We start from the raw sequence: 22,652 nt of genomic DNA, 5'->3' as shown, positions 1-22,652 counted from the left end.
TATTTCTTCTTCTTCTTATATTTTATTAGTATTTCACTGATTTCGAGAAATCGGCGTTAAATTTATTTTTCTTGGCATTCTTTTTGGCGCGCAACGCATTTTTGTGAATTTCAATTGCACACTGACCGTGTTGTTTATTTTATTATTTTTATTTTTCGGTTTTATTGCTGTTCTGCTGTGCTTAGCGTAGGGTCCTGATGCTTTTGCTCCGCTGATTACCGCTAGTTTCCCTCTTTTGCTGATTTTTTTCCTCCGCGCGCCTACTTTATTCTACATTTCGCTTATCTTTCGCATTCCCTAACACTTTTGCTCGCTCTTTTTGTTTGTTTACTGCTGTACTCATGTCCATTAACATGCTCCTAAGTGCTTTTGTTGAGATGGTACTTAAATTTATTCCGCCCAAAGTGGCGCGAGCACCCCTTGGATCGACTTGTCAACGCGCTAGGTCTTAGTGTTTTCATAACTGCGTGATTTTCTTTAATTTTCTCACAAAATTCGCGCACAATTTGTGGACGGAAATATTTTTTATATAATTACGTATTTTAGTTTTCAGCTCATTATGATTTTTATACCCTGAACGGAGAATATAAAGTCTGAACCGAAGTTGTAAAACCCAGAGGGAAGTCTCAGGGACCCTCTACAGTATGTATCTACAATAACATATTTATATCCATACATAAGTAATCAGCATAACGAGCTGAGTGTATTAGGGTGAATCAGCCTGCCATTTCGATGTCCTGTCTGCATATGCGCGAACGAATCCACGCAGTTTATGAGATACTTAACTGAAATTTTGCACACATCCATTTTACTTCAAATTGCTGCTTATTTGGCAAAATCGCCGATAACGAACAACCATAGCTATAGCTGGTGTGCAACCTGATCTATCAAAATCAAGTCCTTGTATGGAAAACTTTTATATTCGACAAGATATCTGCACGAAATTTGGCATAAATAAGTTTTTAAGACACAGCTTCATTCTACGAAAAATTTATTCAGATCGGACTACTATAGCATAACGCTGCCATACAAACTGATCGAAGAAATTCAAGTCCTTGTATGGAAAACTTTTTTATTTCCGAGATATAATATAATATTTGGCACAGATTATTATTTAAGACAATTACGTAATTCCTGAGAAAATTGTTCAGATCGGATCACTGTAGCGCCTAGCTGTCATATAAACCGATTCATCAGGACCCAGCTGTTGTATGAAAAACTTTTATATTCGATCAAATATCTGCACGAAATTTGGCATAAATTATTTACTAATGCAAAGCTTCAATCTTCGAAAAATTTGTGCAGATCGGATTGCCATAGCATATAGCTGTCATATACCCAGAACGATCAAAATCAAGAAAACACTCGTTTTGTACCAATTTATGCTTTAAAAACTTCATCTATGAAGGGCATAAACGTTTTTTTTTTGTTCTTATTCACCGTTTTCTTCTACTTACTAATTGCTATGACTTAACTAACCGAATTCATTGCCAAAATATTAGCTCTTCGTAGCTTTTGTTGAGACCCCAAAAATTAGCGCAAATTTATAGCAATAACTTTGCCTAATTGCCATTGTCATTGAGCGCTATAATTTCAGTCAAGTTTTTTTAGTTCTCTTTTGTTTTTATTTACTGTTATGCCGTTGGTGTTGCTTTGGGCGTCATCAAGTGACGAGTTAATATGCCTCAAAATGTCACGTGCAACTAACTGTCGGCGCAGCGGCACACCAGCACTTGCCATAAATATGCATGCAAATGCCCACACCAACAAGAGCGGCTTAGGTACTCACGAGCAACCATAAATTGGGAGTGTCAGGCACCTAGGCTCACTCACAGCGCCGACCTCTTCACCAACACACACACACCCATTAGGCACATGTATGTGTGTGTAAGCTGGACGTGCCGTGCGTACGTGGTGTGATTAAAATTTACAACATACACTTCACTTATTTGCAAAAACACACGCGCATGTGCACACACACTCACACATGCACGCACGCAAATACAATATAAGCTTGCAGCCCCCTGCAGTTAGTGAAATTGCCTTGTCAACGCAAAACTGCCTACTCTTCACATTTTGTTTAATGCAACACATACATACTTACATGCGTGTGTGTGTATATATTAAGGCTGTCATATATACTTGCATGTGTGAGTGTCCGGCTGTTGACCATGGCCATGCTGCCGCGGTCATGGATAATGGTCACCGACTGTTTTACAGCATGAGCCATAATAAATACAAAAACAACAACATGCATAGTGTTTGTAAATGGCATTTATGTCGAAAGTGACACTGATGCCAATTTGTGTGTGTGCATGTGCCTGTATGTGTGCAGTTGCCAGCAGCCACTGGCTGTGTAACCCTGTGAATTATGCCACGAAATTAGCCTGCAGTCAGCACAATTAGTGAAGGAATTTATCGCTCGTAATGAGCGGGGCGAAAAAACGTAAATATAAATGGAGCAGAAGGAGCAGGAAACAAACATTTTTTTATCAATGTACAGTTAAGGTTGTGTTCTTTTATGATAGCCTCAGTATATAAAATATAAAGGTGTTAAATTAATAGTTTTCGTGCAACGTTTCATTATATACTACATTTATTGAATATTGATTTATATACTCGAATTGAAAGAATCGGATGGAATTTATAATTGTATTATATGGGAACTAGGCGTGGTTGCAGTTCAGCTTCACTTTTTTTTCACACTTTATCATAAGAGGGAGTTCAATATCGCAATTTGGTTCATATCGGTGGAAGTTTTTGAACAGTACCGTTATATGGAGAGTGAGCGGGGTTATTACTCGATTTCAGCTATTTTAGTTGTTATAGCTTAAGTGGTTTAGAAGATATATACATTAGGGTGTTCTTTCATTGAACTATTAATTTTTCTCAGTCCCGTCACCAAATTTCCTTGGAAATGCCCTAAAAAAATTCCCTGAAAATTTTAGTTCTTAATATTAACTTAAGAACTGGACCAAGCCCTGTAAAAATTTTCCATAGAAAATATACTACAATTGTTAGTCTTTATCTTTAAATTCCTACAGATCAGAGGTATTTTATGGCATCGCTTTGACTTTAGACGCATATTTCTCAGAATTGTTCACTCTACAAAAGTGCCCAGTGCAACAAAGTCGTAACTCACACCGGCGAGGTAGTACGGGGCTCTAAACCCGATTTTTCCAAGAATTTCGCATTTTTTTGTATATATCTCGTAAATGACAGGAGCTATAGAAAAAATTTAAATGACAAATTTGTAGGAAATTTTATTTGCTATAAAAAAGATCGAAGGTCAAAATCATTATCATTAATACTTCTCGAGTTATTCAGTTTTTTAAGTAAGGCTGTAGGCAATTTTCATAGATTTTTTAATGCATACCATCTATAAAAATTCTCTAAAGCCTTTCTCAAAAAGCCGAATATCTCGAGAAGTATTAAATATATACTGTATTCAAAATAAATTTTTCATACATATTTTCTTAATTTTTGCTTGCAGATCCTGTGAAAGATTTCAGTTGTGGCGCGCTTTACTACAAAACCTTTTACTTTGATGAGGATAACAATGCGCTCTATGTGGGAGCCATGTAAGTATTATGAGAAATATATTAATGATGCTTAATAATTTATTAAATTGTATGAATACAATTAAGATCTATCGTAAGAATAAATGTGATTTGTGTAGTCAGCTTTAAAACAAAAAAAGGTCACAGCGAGCAAACATCCGGCTGACTAAAAGGTCACTCAAAATCATGCTAAATGTAATGGCGTATTAAGGCCTTTTCGGACAAGGCAAACGTAAACATGCTACTCATTAACCAGAAGTTTAACCGATCTATAAGAGATAATCATGTGCTATCTCTTTAATATAAACATGACAATTTTGAAACGCTGTTTCATTAATTTATTCGATATTATCGTCTTTAACAGAAGCGTATGGGCAACTCACAAAAGGCAAGTGCAACTCAAATACTTGGATCTAGAAAATTTAAAGCCAACTCCTTATTCGATTTTTTCCGTGATGAAAAGCGCCAGACACACTTTTCGTGTCATAAATACATATTAAATGTTACAGGCAAGAAACACAGGTTGCAAGTAACTAGAAACTCTGTTATCAAATCGGCCTTCGTAGCTTTTATGGATTAGTCCGGGCCAATTTTGATCGCATAGTAGACTCTGTTTAAAATATTTATAGACCCTTAAATGCAACCCGGTGAAATTTTACACTTACATAAAACCCAAGTGGCAGAGAACTAATTTTTTGTTTATCAATTCGGCTTGCATATAGCTGATATAGGCTAGTCCGGTTCAAATTTGATCAAATAGTAGACCCTGCATAAAATATATACATACACTAAAATGAACCTTGGTTATTATTATCAGTTGCTCTTGTGAATATATTTATTTGCAGCGATAGATTCTTAAAGATCGAGTCTCGATTGGTCGTGCGAGCCAGCTAGTAAAACCATTTTAATATTTCTCAATAACTTTTCATTGTAAATAATTACAAAAAAGGTTTAAATCTCTTCTTAAATTTAAAAAATTTTGCAAGGTAACTTAATCGCATAGTTTGAAGCAGACACTTTCTACTTTAAGAGAACTTATTTATCCAGTGCTCAGAAGAAATCCTCACTTTTCTAATTTTGAAACATTGAACTCTTCAAATATACTGAATAGGTTCCTCCACTTAAATCAGACAATCACTCTCTACACAACCATGCATTGGTCACAAATAGCCCCCACCTCCGCCTACATAATTTAGCGAACCGCGCGTGTTACCCTTTACGCATATTTCAGCCTCAACGGACACAAAATGGCGCACAGACCAATTTCCGAAAAAATTTGAAATTTGTCCATCAGCTGCGCTCCAACCCCACATTAATTTTTCAACAACGAGGCCGCCCCCCAAACCACACCCCACTCATAATCACTCGGCTCTATTGAATTATGAAATATGCGTTCGCTTTGTGTGCGAAATGTGCGCAACCTCACAAATTTTTGAACAGTTTCGAATTTCACAACAGCACTCTCTGCTCCACGGCTGTGCTACGCTGGTCCATTGCGGCGTATAGAAGTATTTGAAGGAAGTAATTAATTGCAGCCTAACAAGCACCAAAAGCTCGAGGCAACGAGGCGATGTGGCTCTAAAGTGGAACCTTGCCACAAGCAGCCAAACTAAGTGCCGCACCAACTACTATTGTACAGTTATAGTATGCAAACACACGCACACAACTCTAATATAAGGCTATAAAAACAGTATTAACAAAAACAGCAACAACTACTTCAAGTCATAAACGAATTGATAATGAGTGGAAAAATGATGGCGATTTTGCTTTGGCAGCTCAGCGTTTGTTGTTGCATTGTACCCATCACGGCGTGGCGCTACGGGAAACAGTTTAGTTGCGCCTGTGGGCGCTCTCATTGTTCGTGAACTGTTTTGTATGCTTGCCTAGGTGCCGTTATATTTATCGTCGCTTGTGCTTAGTACAAGTGTCTAACAGAGAATCGATTGCAGCGCGACAGTGCCAATGCGACACTTCGTTAGTTGTCAGTGGACGATGAATAGGCTGTTTTGATTTCCGCCACTCAATTATGAATTATTAAACATAATGAGTCGGATTACTTTGTAAAGTACATTCATAGCCACGCAGCTGGGTTTTTGTTGGATAGTGTTTTGTTTTATAAGAGCGATGAGTGTTACGTGATATGGCGTTAGAAAGATAAAATTTCTTGCCAAGCAAACCTCCCAGACAGCTTTGTGATTGCTTAAGTCAGTATTGTTTGAACTCGTATCAAAGATTGACAGCAGGAAAGAGAAAATAGCCATAGTTTGCAGTTATTCTTGATAAAGTATAGTGGCTGACAATTTGAGCAGTGTTTATGATTCTGATACTCTAGGAGTCGATCATAGTATTATCACTGCAAACGGTTTCCATAGAAGATCGAGGGCACAGAAAGTTTTAAGGGAATGGAAGGGAACCATTTACTAAGAACTGCTCCTCTGTTGCCAAATGATGGGGGCTAGTACTCTTATCAATTGCGCCGTCTGAAGTAAGCAATCGGTCAGTATCGACCTGCTTTGGATAATAGGAGAGGAATTGGGTTCCATCAGGGCAACGCCAGGCCACACACAACGATAGCGCTTCGACAGAAGCTCCAGGAGCTTGATTGAGATGTTCTTATATAACCGCCTTATAGTCCGGGTCATGAACCAAATGATTTTCATTGAATAATGATTGAACCAAATTTTGCTGTTGAAAATTCTGCTCCTGGAAAAGCTTGTGAAAGTCGACTGCCCCAATTTGTTGCGATTAGAGACTTTCTATCAAGGGCATTATGAAGTTATCAATTTAATGGTTCAACCGATTCCCAAATAGATAAAACTAAAGAAAATCTTTACACGTATTCGACACACAAAATCTTTTTTCACTCAAGTATAGAAGTATCGATTTCATATAGTACATTTTTAATACATTGTAAATTGTACTTAGAAGATCTACACATTTCTTTCTGCCGAAATATTAAGATTTAGTGCAGCGCCAACAACACCGTTCCAATGACTGCCCTGCGCAACTTTAACCAACTTGCAGCCATTTGTTCAACTGCTGGCACTAACATATATTATGTAATCTTCGCTGCCTATATAAAAGATATAGTGTATATTCAAAGACATGCAGCGCCATCCTATACTCCACCGATTTTATAGCCACTCTTTTCAATGCCAGCGACTACTTAAAGCAGAGCATCAGCGAAATGAAGATTAATGGTTGCAGTTGGGGAACAATTTAACCGCATTATGCCCTCAAGTATAAAGTATGAATGTACACAGCAAAGAGACCAAAAATTATGTAAGAAGAGGAGCAAGTAATAGGCGGGTGTGTTTGGAAGAGGAAGCACGAAACTGGTGTGAAAAGTGTGAAAAGTGTGGAATGTATATGGCATAACAACTGCGACTCCCACGCGAGCGACAAAACGGTAAATGTGCCACGGCGGCAGCGCTTGCCTTGAGAGTATGAAACTTTCTAAAGGCTAGGCTTTTTAGGCACGTGGAAAATTTTTGATGTAGAATTTTCGATGCCTTTAAGTTTTTTTTATTTATTTTATACCGAGCTTGCCATAATGTTTGGAACACATAGAAGAGAAGGTAGGAGTATATACATAAATTATCAGCGAGAGTCTATCCGTCAGTATATAAGCGAACTAGCCCTCTGTATTTGAGATATCATTCTGAAATTTTGCACAAGTCTTTTTCCTCATAAGAAGCTGGTTATTTGTCAGAATCGCTGATATCGGACTACTATAGCATAAAGCTGCCATACAAACTGAACGGTCAAAATCAAGTTCTTGTATGGAAAACTTTTTAATTTGACAAGATATCTTTACGAAATTGGACACAGGTTATTTTCAGTAGTCATGCTACAATATCTGAAGAAATTTTTCCGATCGGATCACTATATTATACAGCTGTCATACAAAATGAATAATCAAAATTAAGTCCTAGTATGAAAAACTTTTTTATTTGACAAGTTATCTGCACGAAATTTTACATAAATTGTTTTCCAAAGCAACTTTATAAGATCTGAAAACATTTTTCCGATCGAACCACTCTAACATATAGCTGTCATACAAACCGAAACGATGAAATTCAAGTTCTTGCATTGAAACTTCTTTATTTGTGAAGCGTATTCCAGCTACGGTGGAATTTAAGTTTTTTCTTCCTTTAAATATTATTTACAGTAATACTTCTTAATTTTTCATGGTCATATTTATTATGTAATTTAAATTAATAACGCTTGAAAATGAATTTACAATAGACCTACTTTAAAATGGCGCGAAAAATGTTTAATTTATCGGGCAAAACGCCCGCTATTGTCTACTCGTATTTATTGTGTGCGCTAACCTTCCAGCATTTGTTAAGTGAAAAGTTGTGAATTAAAAAGTTTTCAACTTGACCGTTACTGAACCGTTTGGTCGTAAATCAGTTCGGTCGGCTGGCAGCTTGGCTGGCCTATCTCGTATTGTGTGGCGCTATTGTGTGTTGCAAGTGTGTGTGCGTGTGCACATAAGTGTTAATTGTTCACTGCTTGCATGTGTATGTGTGCGTTGTACGCTTTATGCGCGCGTGAGTTATGGCATTCTGGTGCTTTTCTTCCCACTTTCGAGTATATGTATAAGAGATATGCGAGTGCTTGTGTGCTCAACTTGACCGCCAGCAATAATTCTCGAAACAATACCACCAAAACTATATAATGTTGCTGACGGCCTTTGCAACTTATACCCCTTGCTAACTTTCGTTTGTCCTTAAACATCCGTTATTTGCTATTTGTTGTCATTCGTTGTTTGTTGTGCATAAAATATTGCCAAGCATTTCCTTGCTCTTATTGCCCCAAACAGGATGTGTGTTGAGTTAGATCAATGTTTAAGTCTGCTAATTGCTTTAATGCTTAGCAGAGGCCTTGAAAGATTATTGCAAATGAGTTTTACTGCTGAAACTTGTATTTATTATAAGAGTAGTGGTTAAATTTGTTCTAAAGATATCGCCCATTAACAGAAGCTGAGACTGTGACAATAAAATATTTGGTGATATTTGAGGAATTTAAGTGCGATGAATAAGTCTCTTGCAAAAGAAAGACTTTTTGTTCAAATAAATCTCTTTTTTCGATACAAGCGAATAAAAGCATTCTTAGCAAGCTTGGTATGGTAAATCTTCTCAAGAAAAACTTGGTTTAGAGAACAAAAAGCATTGATTTACTAACGATAGACATAGAATACCAATGAGTATATTGATTGAAGTTCAGCTATGTACCACACTCATGGAAAGAGGTTAGGGTAGTTTTCATACCGAAGATAGGTAGAAGCAACCCAACCTACTCAAAAGACCTTAGGCCAATAAGCGTAACTTCTTTCCAGCTGAAAACGCAAGAAAAGATCTTGGTCGCACATTAGGGCCGTAGTGCCTCCTAGAAGTGTGTCCAAGGCGTAGCTCGCATATACGAAGGTAAGACCAGTAGAGACTGCACTTCATACATTAATATTTAATATTGAAAGGCTCTTGAATATAAAGAGTATGCTCTAGGAGGATTCCTGGACATCTCCGGAACCTTCAATAACGTCTCTACGGAATCTATTCTGAATAGTATCTAGTTAATAGGTGTTCTGGCCGTTATACAACACTGCATCAGAAGTCTTTTGAGCTCTAGATGGATGAAAGCAGAATGGAATGGCGCTAAAATGACTAAGTAAGACTGTAGAGGTACTCCCAAAGGTGGAGTGCTATCTCCGCTTCTATGGACATTAGTGGTGAATAAACTGCTAAGGAACTTTGACAGCAAAATTCCTAGGATAGTTATAGGAAGGGATAGGTTGACATTGCCATCTTAATTAAGGGTAGATGTCTACAGACCATTATCAAAATTATGATCACTACTCTCAGTACAGTCCAGAACTGAGCACCGCAAGCGGGTACCAGAAGTGTCTTGGGAAGCAGGGCAGCAGTGGAAAGTGTTGCCAGAAGTAAGCAACTTCACTTCTACTGGGTGCTAGGCCGCAAAGGCATCGAGTACAAAGAAATAGTGGACGAGGTTGCCAGGCATGGTAAAGAAAATCAAAACCCGATGGAACGAGCTACCTGGGTGCAAAACTGCAAAAGTCATGTGCAAAACGATAGATCGGAAGTACACAAAATTCCTATTGGCACTCGATAGAAGAGACTGTAGGAACATGATCGGAATACTAACTGGTCAGGTGCTGCCGCAAGTGAAAAAACGTGCCATATTTGGTTTTGTCACATAAAAACGACGATTTCGATATTAGCGATAACACATGTGAAGGAAAGAAGTGATACGAATCACTCGCCAACCATTTCAAAGCAACTACAATCGCTGGGAATGATTCAGAAGAAGGCTTGTGACTCAATACCAAGAGTGGTTTGAAAAAGTGATCTTTTGCATGAAAACTCTCGGCCTCACGTTTCCAAAGCCTGCTGGAAACACTTAGATGTGAAGTCCTACCCCACTCGTCATATTTCGCAGTTATTACCCCGTCCGATTACTGTTTATTCCGTTGGATGGCTTATAGCCTGGCTCAGAACGATACTATTCAAAAGACGACATCGAAAAATGGCTTTATCCTTAGATAGCATAACAGTTGTTATTAGCTATGAGCAATACTTCGAATAATTCATTTGTAACTATTTCTTTACAATTAAATTGCATTTTCATAAAAATAGTCAGAACTTAGTTTCACACCTATGTAATATCATCATAAAAATTCGACTGAATAAGTAGAATCCATTGTATTTGTTGGAACAGTTCTTACAAACAACGCTGAGAGTGACTTGTTGGGTGAATGGAACTTTATATACCTTTGTTTCTTGAAGTCAGTGATGAAACTTACTCTAGTTAGAATCGTCTAAAGTTTTTTATATCTTTTTTTCCCAGAAATTTCGAAAATAGAAGTATAATATGTATATTCTTTTTTATAAAAACTTTTCATAAGATATTTCCATTTAAAAATAATGTTAAATTTTCCTTACTTTACAGGGATCGGATATTTCGCTTGAATCTGCAGAATATAAGTCAATCAATTTGTGAGGTAAGTACACCAAAGCAATTTCTGTATGAAAACATACTAAAGAACTTCAAGAAATAAACACACATAAATAAATAATATAAAAAGTTGCAAGCTCAAGCAAGAGTAAAGTAAAATATCATAGCAACGCTTCTGCAAATGTGCTCCCAAAGCGAGCAATGAAACAACAACGCTATGAGGCAGCTCTGGGCACTTTCAGCTAAGCAAAAGCCAAAACGGGAAGTGAATCAAACGGCGCGACTAAAGAAGACATTTCAGTAGAAACACAAAACAAAAAAAAATAAATTTTGACAAAAAGAAATTGGAAAAATACGTATACACACGCACAAACATAGGCAGCTTGGACGCAGAAGTAGTAAGCGAGTCTTTAAAGAAATCGCAATAGCGAAAGGGTTTCTAGTTGATTTCAAAAAGAAATCCAAAGTGAGGAGAAAGGCGGTTCTCAAAGGCCAACGAGTTCAATGGTTATTTGCAGCATATGCTTGGCTTGACTTTCGAGTTGTTTCGCCGCAAAAGGCAACTGAAGTCGGAAATGCAAACAGAAAGTGCTGGCGACTAAGCAGCAGCTAGCAACAAAATAGCAAAACAACTGCAACAACTACATATAACTACAAAACAACTGCAACAACTACAACAAAGCAAACTACAAAAAAGCATTTCAAAGTGAAAATGTCAGTAGCAGAGCAACGTTAGTCGCCTATTTGACGCAGAGCTGTGGATTTCCTCGAAGCTCACGAAATCGAAATGTCTGTCCGCTTCTAGCGCAGAGCAAGCTAAAAAGACAGGTGGATTTCACTCTCTGCTCACACATACATAAGTGTACATATGTGGCTTGTCTTCTGCGTGTTTGCACTGCTGGCAGACGACAACATATGCTCTTGTGTTGTCAACAGTGCGTATACGTAACTTGTAAGATGTAGGGGGAAAGATAGCTGCGTACAGATATACATACAGATGTCAATTTGGTTCGTGGATTTCTATGTATGTGTTTCTGTGTTCAAGCGTGCTGCAAGATGCACAGTTTTTTTGTTGCATGTTGCAAGTTGCGTGCTACATTGCTTAATCATTAAATGCAGCGTTTGCTGTTGTTGTAGTTTACTGTATCAACGTGACAGCTGCCATTGCTTTGCAGTTGTCGGCTTTGAAAGCAGTTATCTGTTGATTTAAAGGCGTCTATTGATTTTTAACTTTCGTCTAATCTCTCACTTGAATTTCGGGTATATCAAAGTTTTAGATTTAGCTCTAAACTTAAATTTTTTAAACCAGTTCTATATATAATTTATTTTGCCAAGATTAAATTATTAAAGAATTTAGCCTACATTCTTTAAATGCTTCTCCTCCCATTCATGCCACAAATAAACTTTATTTACCAAGAAAAAATCGTATTATGTTAAGCAAGAGTAATCTCGATCAAGGCTTCAAGCAACAAACTAACTTTATAAGGTTGCATAAGCATACGATTTTTATGTATATATATGTGTGTGTGTGTGTGTGTAAAGAAAAATTCAAATATTCAATAAATACTTTCCTTTATTCAAATCGTGCTACAATTTCCAACAAACACACACACACACACATGCAAGTATACACAGCTGAATTAACTGCCATGCATAGTGGCACGTACCGGCAATGCGCACCAGCAAAAGCAACAATTGAAAAATGCTAAACAACAATTTATGGAAAAATAACAACAAAGCAGCTAAAATAACAAGCGTGTGACCAAAACAAAAAAAAAAGTTCGAAAGAGCAGCGACTCTGCTAATACAAGTATAAGCGCTGCCATACACACATACACTAATATAAAATGTACTCATATACATACATAAAATGAAATGGTTGCATAAAGCGATTGGTAAAAGCTTCGAACGCTATTGAATGCGCCGCCATTTAAAATGTCATTTAGTATTTTGCTCACGTTACACGCTTGTTTATTTAATTCGATTTTTCGTTGGCGCTACCCGCAACCCTGACCCCCAAATTTCTAAAGGCTATGCGGCGCAGCAGCAAAGCAACAAACGAAAATCATTGCTGTGTTGTTCTTTGGCGCGGCAGTTAGGTATGTGGGCGTGGGGGGCGAGCTAGCTACCCGACTTGTGCTTAGCGGTACCAGACACCAGCGGCAGCGTATTGAATACAAAATACAAAATTGCAAATCGAAATTTTTCTTTTGAGGCTACTAAGCATATATACATATATATATATATATATATATATATTTATATATTTGTGTATGTATTTTTAAAATGTGTACTACATTTTTGCAATGAATATGCATTTTCGCCTGTATTTGTGGCACTCTTTGGTCGCTTTTTATTTATTCTTGCTGTTTTCCTTACTTTAGTAGTATGTGTGCCGGTAAAAAGTCGCTTTGGAAATGCCATTTATTGCTTGTGCTACGTGCATACATTTTCTATATTTGTTGTTGTTATTGTTCATTTTTCGTTCGGCACGTTTTTAAAAATTTTATTATGCAAGCAAGAAAATTGATTTTGCTTCGGTGACTAAACGGAAAAATAAAAGTAAAATAATTATTCAGTGTTGGCAATGATGGCAAGTTCTGTGAGTTGCGAAAAATTAGCAAATATTAAGACAGGTATTTGAGTTTAAAAATTAATATTATGCCACATTTTGTGTTTTATACATTTGTAGTACATATGTATGATACTTTTGCTTCAGCTATTTGTATGAAAGGGTGGACTTTTCCATAAGCTATATAATAAACTTAGAGATATTCTTTTGAAACTTCGTAGAGTCAATCTGATTGAGATGAATATAATTAACAAACACATGTATGGCAATATCTCGGCTGATAAATGACATCCCCAAATTAATTTTTCGCAAAAGTATGTATAAATCTAATAAATATAACAAAAATGACTTACCGATCAATTATTGGGAAAAGAACCAGTCAAAAGCTGAAATTTAAAAAAATACCATTTATGAATATATTTTTCATATGCAATCTAAAATTTAAATTTTTCTGGAAGTTATAATTTAATTATAATTACTACAGCCTTAGCTTATGAACTTGATAAGTAATACTTTGGTTCTGCTAAGATATAACCATATATATACCATAAATATAACTAGTTTTAAATAAGAAATTTTTAAAATTTTCAATAAATTATTTTTTTATTTTTTTTTTTACTAATGATGTATTGAAAAACATGCTTAAGGTAATACTTATTTAAATAGTAGTTTTTCCCTTGAATTGCTAATAAATTTTAATTTAAAAAAGTTCGTTCAGGTGATTTGGTTCCGTCAAATTAGCAGCTTCTCGAGAAGAAAGGGTCATCTCAAAAACTGGTATCTGCATATTGTCAATTTCACCCGAAACGAACTGCAGGACTGAATGACCACCTCTTCTGATACATATATTTCAGTGAGCGCATTTAGCATCAATTCGAACAAATAGCAGGCAGAAAGAGCAAGGTACAGGCTACAAGCCTGATAAGCCAAAACTTCCCAGCCAAAATTTTTTAAATAGGCTTAAACGGTCTTTAAGCATGAGGAAAATTGTTATGATCGAAAGTTATTGCCTCGTGTCTAGGCGTTTTTCGTCTACCGTTCATTTCAATTTTGGGAAGTGTTGTCGGTTGCGTTACTCATTTATGGCTTGTGCTTTTTTAGAGGCTCAAATTACCGCACTTTCTTTCTGCTACCACCAAATACAAAGCATTAGCTTGGCGTTATGCATTTGGCTGGCGAAACCTGGCCATCACATATGTATGACTGTTTAGTATTATTGTAATGGATCCATTTCTCATAACAAGGCGGTCATCTTTGCAACTTCTTTGTGTAGAATTCAAGCAGCATTTCGGACATGCGGAGCCGTCCTTCAACGTCTCTTAGCATCAATTCGTATGGGTCTTAACTTCCATGAATATATCTTGCTGATCGAAAACACTTTGAAATGGCTGTTTGAGCGACTCCCAAAGATTACAGCAGCTCTTCTTTTGTTTCGTAAAAATTTCGTTGGAGTAATACTTTTAGTTTCTCATCTTCAAACTTTTTCACCTGGTCTTCGTCTTCCAAGGCAAAATCACTACTTTCAAATTGTGCAAAACACTCTTGACACGTTCGCTCAGCCACCTTAACATCCATTAAAATACGCAGACTTTCGGCTAAGGCTTTCTTCACATTAATGTAATGAAGAAGAAATATGCGCAATACACTTTTTCATGAGCACAAACCGCCATATATTTGAGTGAAAAAAATTGTTGTATCTTTGCAAAGAAAAAGCCTCCTACATAATTTAGTAGCCTATTGGGTACGATCTTTAATCTTTAGGTCTTTCTATTTGGCCTATATCTGCAGTTTATTCCCAAAAACGAGAAGAAGAAGACCTGCATGCCATAAATCCGAACTAGTCCCTAAGTTTTTGAGACATCGTTCGGAAAATTTGAACCCATTTTTTCTGCCCAAGAAGCTGTTCATTTATTTGTTTGTGATTTAAGGCCAACATAGCATACATCTCCCACACAAACTGAACTATGCCAATAAACTGCTTGTATGGGAAGCTTTTTCATTTGACGAGATATCTTTACGAAATTTGGTATGAGATACTAAATCCTAGGCAACGATGTATTGCCCGAAGAAACTATTTAGATTAAGTCACTAAAGCAAAAAACCGAAGTTTTTATTGTTTTTAACTTCTCTTCAGAAAGTTTTCAAAATTTGACTGATAATAATTCATAATTGGAATTCAAAAATTCAGTTATATAACATAATACTATATTCTCTCTCATCTTTTGCGCGCCAATGGTGCAACAAAACCTGCAATATACCTAAAATAGCATAAACTAAAATTTTCTCTTATCCTTCAACAATTTGTAATCAAATTTACATTTGCCCCGGAGAGGCCAACAGCATTAAAAAAAACGAGAAACACCTTTAAGCCATAATTTATGCCACAAAATACGCTTAAAAGTACAAAGTGCAAATGCATTTGAATGCAAAATGCACAAATTGCCCGGAAGCACACAAGCTACGACCTTACAACGGTTACGCCCATCAGCATTTATTTATGCCGCTCTTGCTCTCGCTCTCGCATTTTGTTCACAGAATTTGCATACGCCGGTGCCTGCCCTTCACTCACCGCACTCCTGCAACGGCCATCGATGCTTTAATGTATATAAATTGTTGCAGAAAATCGGAAGGGAAGAAAACTCGTGTGTTTAAGTAACTGACCGAAATTACTCGCAGAGGAGCAGGAGTGGCACAGGAAGTATGTAGGCCTCTTAACTCTTGCAAATAACGGCGCTGCCAGCTGTCGCCTCGAACGCACGTTAATACTTTAATACATCTATACATTTGTGCTTTATATATTAAGACTTGTTTGCTGTTGTTTTTGCTTTTGCAGTGCATTTTCATTACGTGGCTTCTGCTGCCTCGAGTTTGCTGATTTCTGATTTTTCCGATTTCTTTCTTCCTTTGCTGAACGCTTATTACTTGGCGCTTGACTGCCTATGCATTTTCGATTGCTTGCCGACCAATTGAGTCGCCATTTCATTTGCTCATTTCCACACTTATTTCTTCGATTTTTTTGTTTGTGTATCGACTACGCTGGTCTCTGAGCTGCGTTACTGGCCGCTGACGCCAATCGGTTGGCAATATTTTTCCCACCATTACGGACCATTATCGCATTTGGGTAAGCGAGCAGGAGTTTAAAGTGAGATGAAGTAGAAGAAGTTGAAAGGACAGAGCAAGAAAATGTATGTTGATGGAGGGAGAAGTAGTAGAAAGAGGAAAGAAGAAGCAAAACAGAGGGAAGAAGTAGCAAAAACGAGCAAAAAAAGTGTACTAAGAGGATATTGGCTTCGAGAAAAGTGTAAGGAAAACTTCATATATGTGTGTAGGAGTGCACTCACTACAGTCTAATGACTTCGTCTTCAACTATCAATATCCTTTTCCGTTTTTAGTTCAAGTTCAGCTTTTATTACTTTTTCATTTGCCACATTTCAGTTTGAGTTTTTTCCTTAACTCGCTTTGCAACGCGCCAGTGCCTCGCACAATTTGTTCTTGCAGTTTTTGCCATGCTCTCTGTCTTTAACTGCAAGTTCTTACTACTTTAGCTCAGCAGACGCTCCAACACATCTAGCCTGCATGTGCGTACGTGTGTATGTGTGTGCTGCATCTTTCATCTTGCTCCTCGATAGCACTCAACTTTTTCATTTCTGTAAGTTTTTTTTTGCCTTGTCCATCCGTTCGAGTTTTTCTTTCACTGCTCCAGCAGTTTGGTATTAAGCCGCGCGATAAGTGCGAGCTAGTAGAGATACTAACGCTCAAGTGCTGAATTGAAGTGGGCGTACGAGCGTCGAGAAGATATCCTCCATTGCACTTGAGTATCTGCTCCACTAAGTATATATCCTTTATACAAACACACACACATATACAGGCGGCACTCATCCAAGTTGCGGCAGACTTCAAATACTGAATGGCAGACAGGAAAGCATGCAAGTAGTGCTAAATAAACACACAATAAGTAACGACTGTCCATATTCACATGACTTACGCACATACATATGTATATGTATGAGTGTGCGTGTTCTGCTAAGACCCTGATGTTTTGTATAATATTTGTTAAACATTTTTTTTTGCGCGTGTGTGGCTACAACAGTTTTTATTGAGTCATGCCAATATATGGGCTAACGGAATTGACTACCACAACATGAGAAAGTGTGTCGAGTGTCCGTCTGTCTGTCCCTACGCTGGCTTATGCAGCTTTAAGTAGACGTGCGTTATGAATTTTCATATAATATGAATTTGTAGTTATAGAAAAATATTTGTATGATTTGGATAAGGCCGTAGATGTGCTACTAAAGTGTGGGTTGGCATAGTAAATAAGTAATACTTTAATAGAAATGTAGGCAACAGCTGTGATATGCTCACTCTTCCAGAACATTGACTACAAGCTCACATTTCATACTTATATTCGTGGAAATTATTTCAGTAACGTTAAAGCCAAGTGTACTAAGGTAGGTCAGTTGCTTTGTATTAAAGTATACAATAGAAAAATCACGGTTGAAATATGAACTTATGACTCGATATAGACATTAGTATGATTTGACCTGGTTTTTCTTACTTTAACTTACAATATCAGACAGTCTTAAATTCTAGACTGTGTACTGATTATAAGGGTATTCATCCGGCTTCCCAAAAATTAACTACATTTGGCTTACACGCGCCGTAAGCAGGATCAATTCAACCACTATAAAAAGGAGAGTTACATTAAAAGGAGTAGACAACACTGCGTGCTGGACGTGGTCTATTCGGTCGAATATTATTCAATAATGAATGCTGGGTCTCAAGATGGGTGATGGTAATGCGAATAGTATGATCAATAGTCCAATTATGTTGACCAAAAGTTGAGTCCTTACAGAACGTGAATTTTCGTAAACGCTGGCAGTTTGACATGACTCACGCATGATCTGTGAAGAAAAAGCTATTGAATAAAGTACCTCCACTCGGATCAGCCGTTAATATGTAATCACTGCTTTGATTATAATGCTGCTGTGGAATTTTACATAGCTTAGGTTAGATTAAATGGTTCGTCATCATAGAGAACTTGCTTGGCTATCTTATAGTGCTGGTCCTTTGTAGTACTAGAACTTCTAAACAAATTTATTATAAAAATAATCATTAATCGAAAAGGCGATTTGAAACATTCACAAATTTGTTGTGATAGTCGACGTTAAACTGGACAATTGAGGAGATAGTGCTTGGATGTTTCCACCTCACTTTCTTCTGTACAACTTTTACATTCTGCGTCTGACTGGATTTTGAGCACTACAGCATATATGCTTACTGTGTATTCAGGAGATATCCTGGTTTCTACTCTAGGCAAGAAGGATCTCGAAGACGCATAGGAGGTGGTGGACGAGCAAATTGTGCGAGGTCCAGTGCTAGAGCCCAAGATGACAACGGAGATCCGCCTCGTACCTTTATGATGTGAGCGGGGTCCCGTTTTGCTAGACCACTGACCTTGCAATTTTCAGAAAACGCTAACATCGCCGCTCTGCTGTTGCGATGAATGTTCACCGTATGGAATGACAAAAGCGTACTAAATACAGCTTGTGCAAAAACTGAAGGCGCACGACCTTTCCAAGCAAACCAAATTTTGTTTATGAGTATGTCAACAAGCAAAATTGCCGCATTTGGAGGAAAGAACAACCTGAAGAGATTCAAGAGCTGCCATTTCATTCAGAAAAAACAACGGTTTGGTGGGGTTTATGGGCCGGTGGAATCATCGGTCCATATTTCTTCAAAAATGATGCCGGTGAGAACGTAACCGTCAATGGCAACCGATATCGCGCCGTGATAATCGACTATTTGATACCTGAAATTTAAGCTCGTGATCTCGGCGACACTTGGTTTAAAAACACGGCGCCACTGTTCACATATCGCATCAATCAATGGATTTATTGAAAGAACACTTCGGTGAACAGATAATTTCTCATTTTGGCCCGATCGATCGGCCAACAAGATCGTATGAAATCACACCGTTAGTATTTTTCATGAGAAGATATGTAAGGTCTAAAGTCTATGCGGACAATCCCGCTTCGATTCAAACTTTGGAACAAAATGTCACGGGTGTTATTCGCCAGTTAACAGTCGAAATGCTTGAACGTGTCATCGAAAATTAGAAAATTACGCTCAACAGATGAACCATCTGAGACGTAGCCGTGGCCAAAATTTAAAAGAGATAATCTTCAAAAAATAAATGCCAAAAATGTTCTTTCGAATGATAAGAAACATTCCCCATTAAATTTAAATTTCCTGTGTTATTTCTTTAAAGATATATACATATTATTTAGGAAAAAGAGTTATTGCTTCAGATTGCTCTTATATGAAGTGGATTTTTCTTTATTTAAAACGTCAGACTAAACTTTCACACAATTTTTTTTTTAATTATAGAATAACCTAGCAATAAATTTAATAAACTCTTTCAACCTCTTCTCTATTTGCAGCGTGATGTGCTCATATTGGAACCATCCGGTTCAGATATACTCAGTTGTGTTTCTAAAGGCAAACGAGAGGTATGTTGACGAATGCTAAACACCATTTAAACTAATACTATGAACGGAAACCATACAAAAAAACTAAACAAATAAAATAATTAAATATAATAAACATAACAATGTAGACCTTTATCACGAAAAAACCTAAAATTGTTAACAATTTAAATTTCAAACGCATGTAAAACATAAAACCCATTATAAAACAACAACATTTGCATACATTTATTTATTTACCCAACTAACCACTTACATATGTAGTTTACATAACAACTCTCTAAACAAAAGAACACAAGTGTATGAAACAAAAACTGAAAAACTTTCAAAATTAACAACAAAAACAATTCAATAAATTTTTCACACATTTTGGCAATTAAAATTTAACTGGAAATTTTTAACAAATATGCAATTGTGTTTTTTCTCTCTCTCTCCCCCCCGCATAATTCATAAACGTTATATTTTCCTACTTTATTTGTGTTTTTGCTATTGTTGTTTTCACAATTTCTTTGCTTTGTGTGTGTGCTTTAACTTTCATTTTTGGTGCAACGAAAATAAAATAATACGTAAAACACAAAAACAATACAAACAATATGACCAACAACAACTGTAAATGATGTGGACAACAACAACAACGACAAACACACACACACCCATGAACGACAACTTTCTTCAAGAAGGTGGAATGCCGCAATCACATACGCGTCATACAACCGATGGAGTCCGGCTCGCGTCTCTATGTGTGCGGCACGAATGCGCACAATCCGAAGGACTACGTGATAAATGTGAGTATAGATAATGGGCCAAACATTAATTGTCTGCATAGTTGTATATATGTATACATAGTATATATGTTATGCTGGGTCAGACAAAGAATATTTTTTTCGCTTGGTACTCAAAAAAATAGGCTCTTAAACATCTGTACGAAAATCCCTCTAAATATGAGCTCCTATTTGTAAGCGGAAGATCCTCTCCCTTGAAGTTTTCTAATTTTTTCTTATCGTCAGATATTCATATATCGCTTCCAACTACTTGAAAAGATAACTCCTTGCATAGATTAGAATTGAATGCTCTACAAAAATTTCTTTTAGATTTCTCATAATATTTTTCGATATAGTAGATAAGCGTTAATGAGATATCCCTCTTCAAAATTCAGAGAAATAACAAAAAACAATTAAAAACAGCTAAGGAAGAATCTTAGTTCGGGTATAACCCAACATTTCACACTATTTGCAAGGGATAAAGCCAAGGAAGTACCTTTAGGTACATAAGGCCTTTTTAGTCATATGGAGTCAAGGGCGAGTTTTCACCCGACTTTTTCCACTCTGAACACAAACATGTACCGTCATAAGAAAACCACATTCACTCAATTGTATTGAGGTAACTCACATATTGGCCTATATAAGTATGTACATACTATATATACGGTATAAAGTCAACTGGAAGTTAGAATATCGCTGTATTAAGTAAATGGGGTTCAAGGAAGTATTGACCGGATTCAACCCATTTTTGACACACAGATATACCATTGCCAGGAAATAATTATCACTGAATTTCAATTATAAATCTCACACATTGACCGATATTTTCGGTAAAAACTCAACTATAGATACTGTGTTCCCCTTATTCGGTACCTTAGAACTTGAACAGTATTGGTTCCCTTTAGAAAATTTTTAGTCGTAAGGAGACACATCTCAAAAGCACTATTCTTGCGAATTTGTATTTTGATATATTAACTGATTCTTGATTTGTATACTGAAAAGTGAACGTTTCTAATGGAATTTAAAATTGTTTTATATAGGAAGTAGACGTGGTTGTTGACCGATTTCACACATTTTCACAATGTAAGATACAAATGACATAAGAATATAATGCACCAAATTTGGTTAAAATCGGTTCGACGGGTATCGAGATATGAGATTTCACCTAAAAGTAAGCGGTTCCACGCCCACCGTCCGGTTTTGACATCGAGTAGTATAAAGTCCCTTCAGTCACCACCACTGAGTTAAAAGTTAATATCTCTGTCATATATCGTTTTTGATTTAATGCGCTTTTAGTATTTTTTAACAGTACCGTTATATGGAGAGTGGGCGGGGTTATCAACCGATTTCATGAACTTTCGTACTGCCTGTAGAAGTTCTGATAATAATTGCACCAGACGAATTCGATTGTTGTAACTTAAGTGGTTTGGGAGATATATACATTAGAGGGCGAGGCCACGCCCATTTTTTCAAAATTTTTTTAAGAAAAAAAGTAAAAAATCTTTAAGAGGATATTTTGCCGTTACAGTTAAGATTTCTTACTTGTAGATATTTTTATAAAGGAGTCTAAGAACCTATTTTCCAGACAAAAAATATTTTTTTTTGATCCACCCTAATATAGAATGTATATGTACATAAATAAGTATGTATATAGTATCTATTTAGTTATAAGTATGCTTAAATATATATAACTGAGCAATTTAAGAATCCACTTGTTTGACATTGTTTGGTTGTTTTTGTTGTTGTGTACCAATAATATACACATACATATGTATATATATCTAGAGGAATGTAGGGAATCGCATACAATTTAGGCCAGGCGCTTTGTTGTTATTTTATGGCGCTAGCAGTTGACTTTGTGTAGCCACAACTGCCCAATATATTTGTCAACAACCATACGTTTACACAGAGGCACTTGTAGGTATTTAGCTAACGGTACGTGGCATTGTCGGGGTACATTTGTACATTGATTTCATTTGTTTGGCATTGTTGCCGCAGTGGCATGTGCGCTTTTGGCCGTTTTGTTGGCAAACTAATATGCGGTGCGGTCGAAAATGCTAACACACACACACCGCTCCCGCTGCTCATACATACTTGCCGCTTATCAAACAAGCCCGCCATGCTTATCGAAAATGTACACACATATGTATGGACAACTACTCGTTACCGTATTTCGGGCAGCAGTGTGTGGTGTGTGTAATAAATGAGCACAAATAAACCTGGATTAGTTTGTTGCGCCGCAAAGCAAGGTCGCAAATACACACACATATGCATACAACGCTCTCACACTTCG

At 36.8% G+C, this 22,652-nt stretch overlaps 1 protein-coding gene across 2 annotated transcripts in view; it reads left to right on the top strand.

Moving 5' to 3' along the window:
- The window catches only part of LOC105227319 (semaphorin-2A), a 237,932-nt gene that overhangs the window by 182,285 nt on the left and 32,995 nt on the right, over window positions 1-22,652 (top strand). The window contains exons 3-6 of one of the 2 annotated variants that reach the window (XM_049452246.1): window positions 3,494-3,581; window positions 10,536-10,587; window positions 19,554-19,622; window positions 20,279-20,383. In XM_049452246.1, coding sequence (XP_049308203.1) covers window positions 3,494-3,581; window positions 10,536-10,587; window positions 19,554-19,622; window positions 20,279-20,383 — 314 coding nt within the window. Of the gene's footprint in view, window positions 1-3,493; window positions 3,582-10,535; window positions 10,588-19,553; window positions 19,623-20,275; window positions 20,384-22,652 lie in introns of both variants that reach the window. The other variant, XM_049452245.1, reaches the window with a different exon arrangement.

Source organism: Bactrocera dorsalis, chromosome 3 (genome assembly GCF_023373825.1).
Source record: "Bactrocera dorsalis isolate Fly_Bdor chromosome 3, ASM2337382v1, whole genome shotgun sequence".
In the NCBI taxonomy this organism is placed as follows: Eukaryota; Metazoa; Arthropoda; class Insecta; order Diptera; family Tephritidae; genus Bactrocera; species Bactrocera dorsalis.
This window is presented reverse-complemented; position numbering and strand designations above follow the sequence as displayed.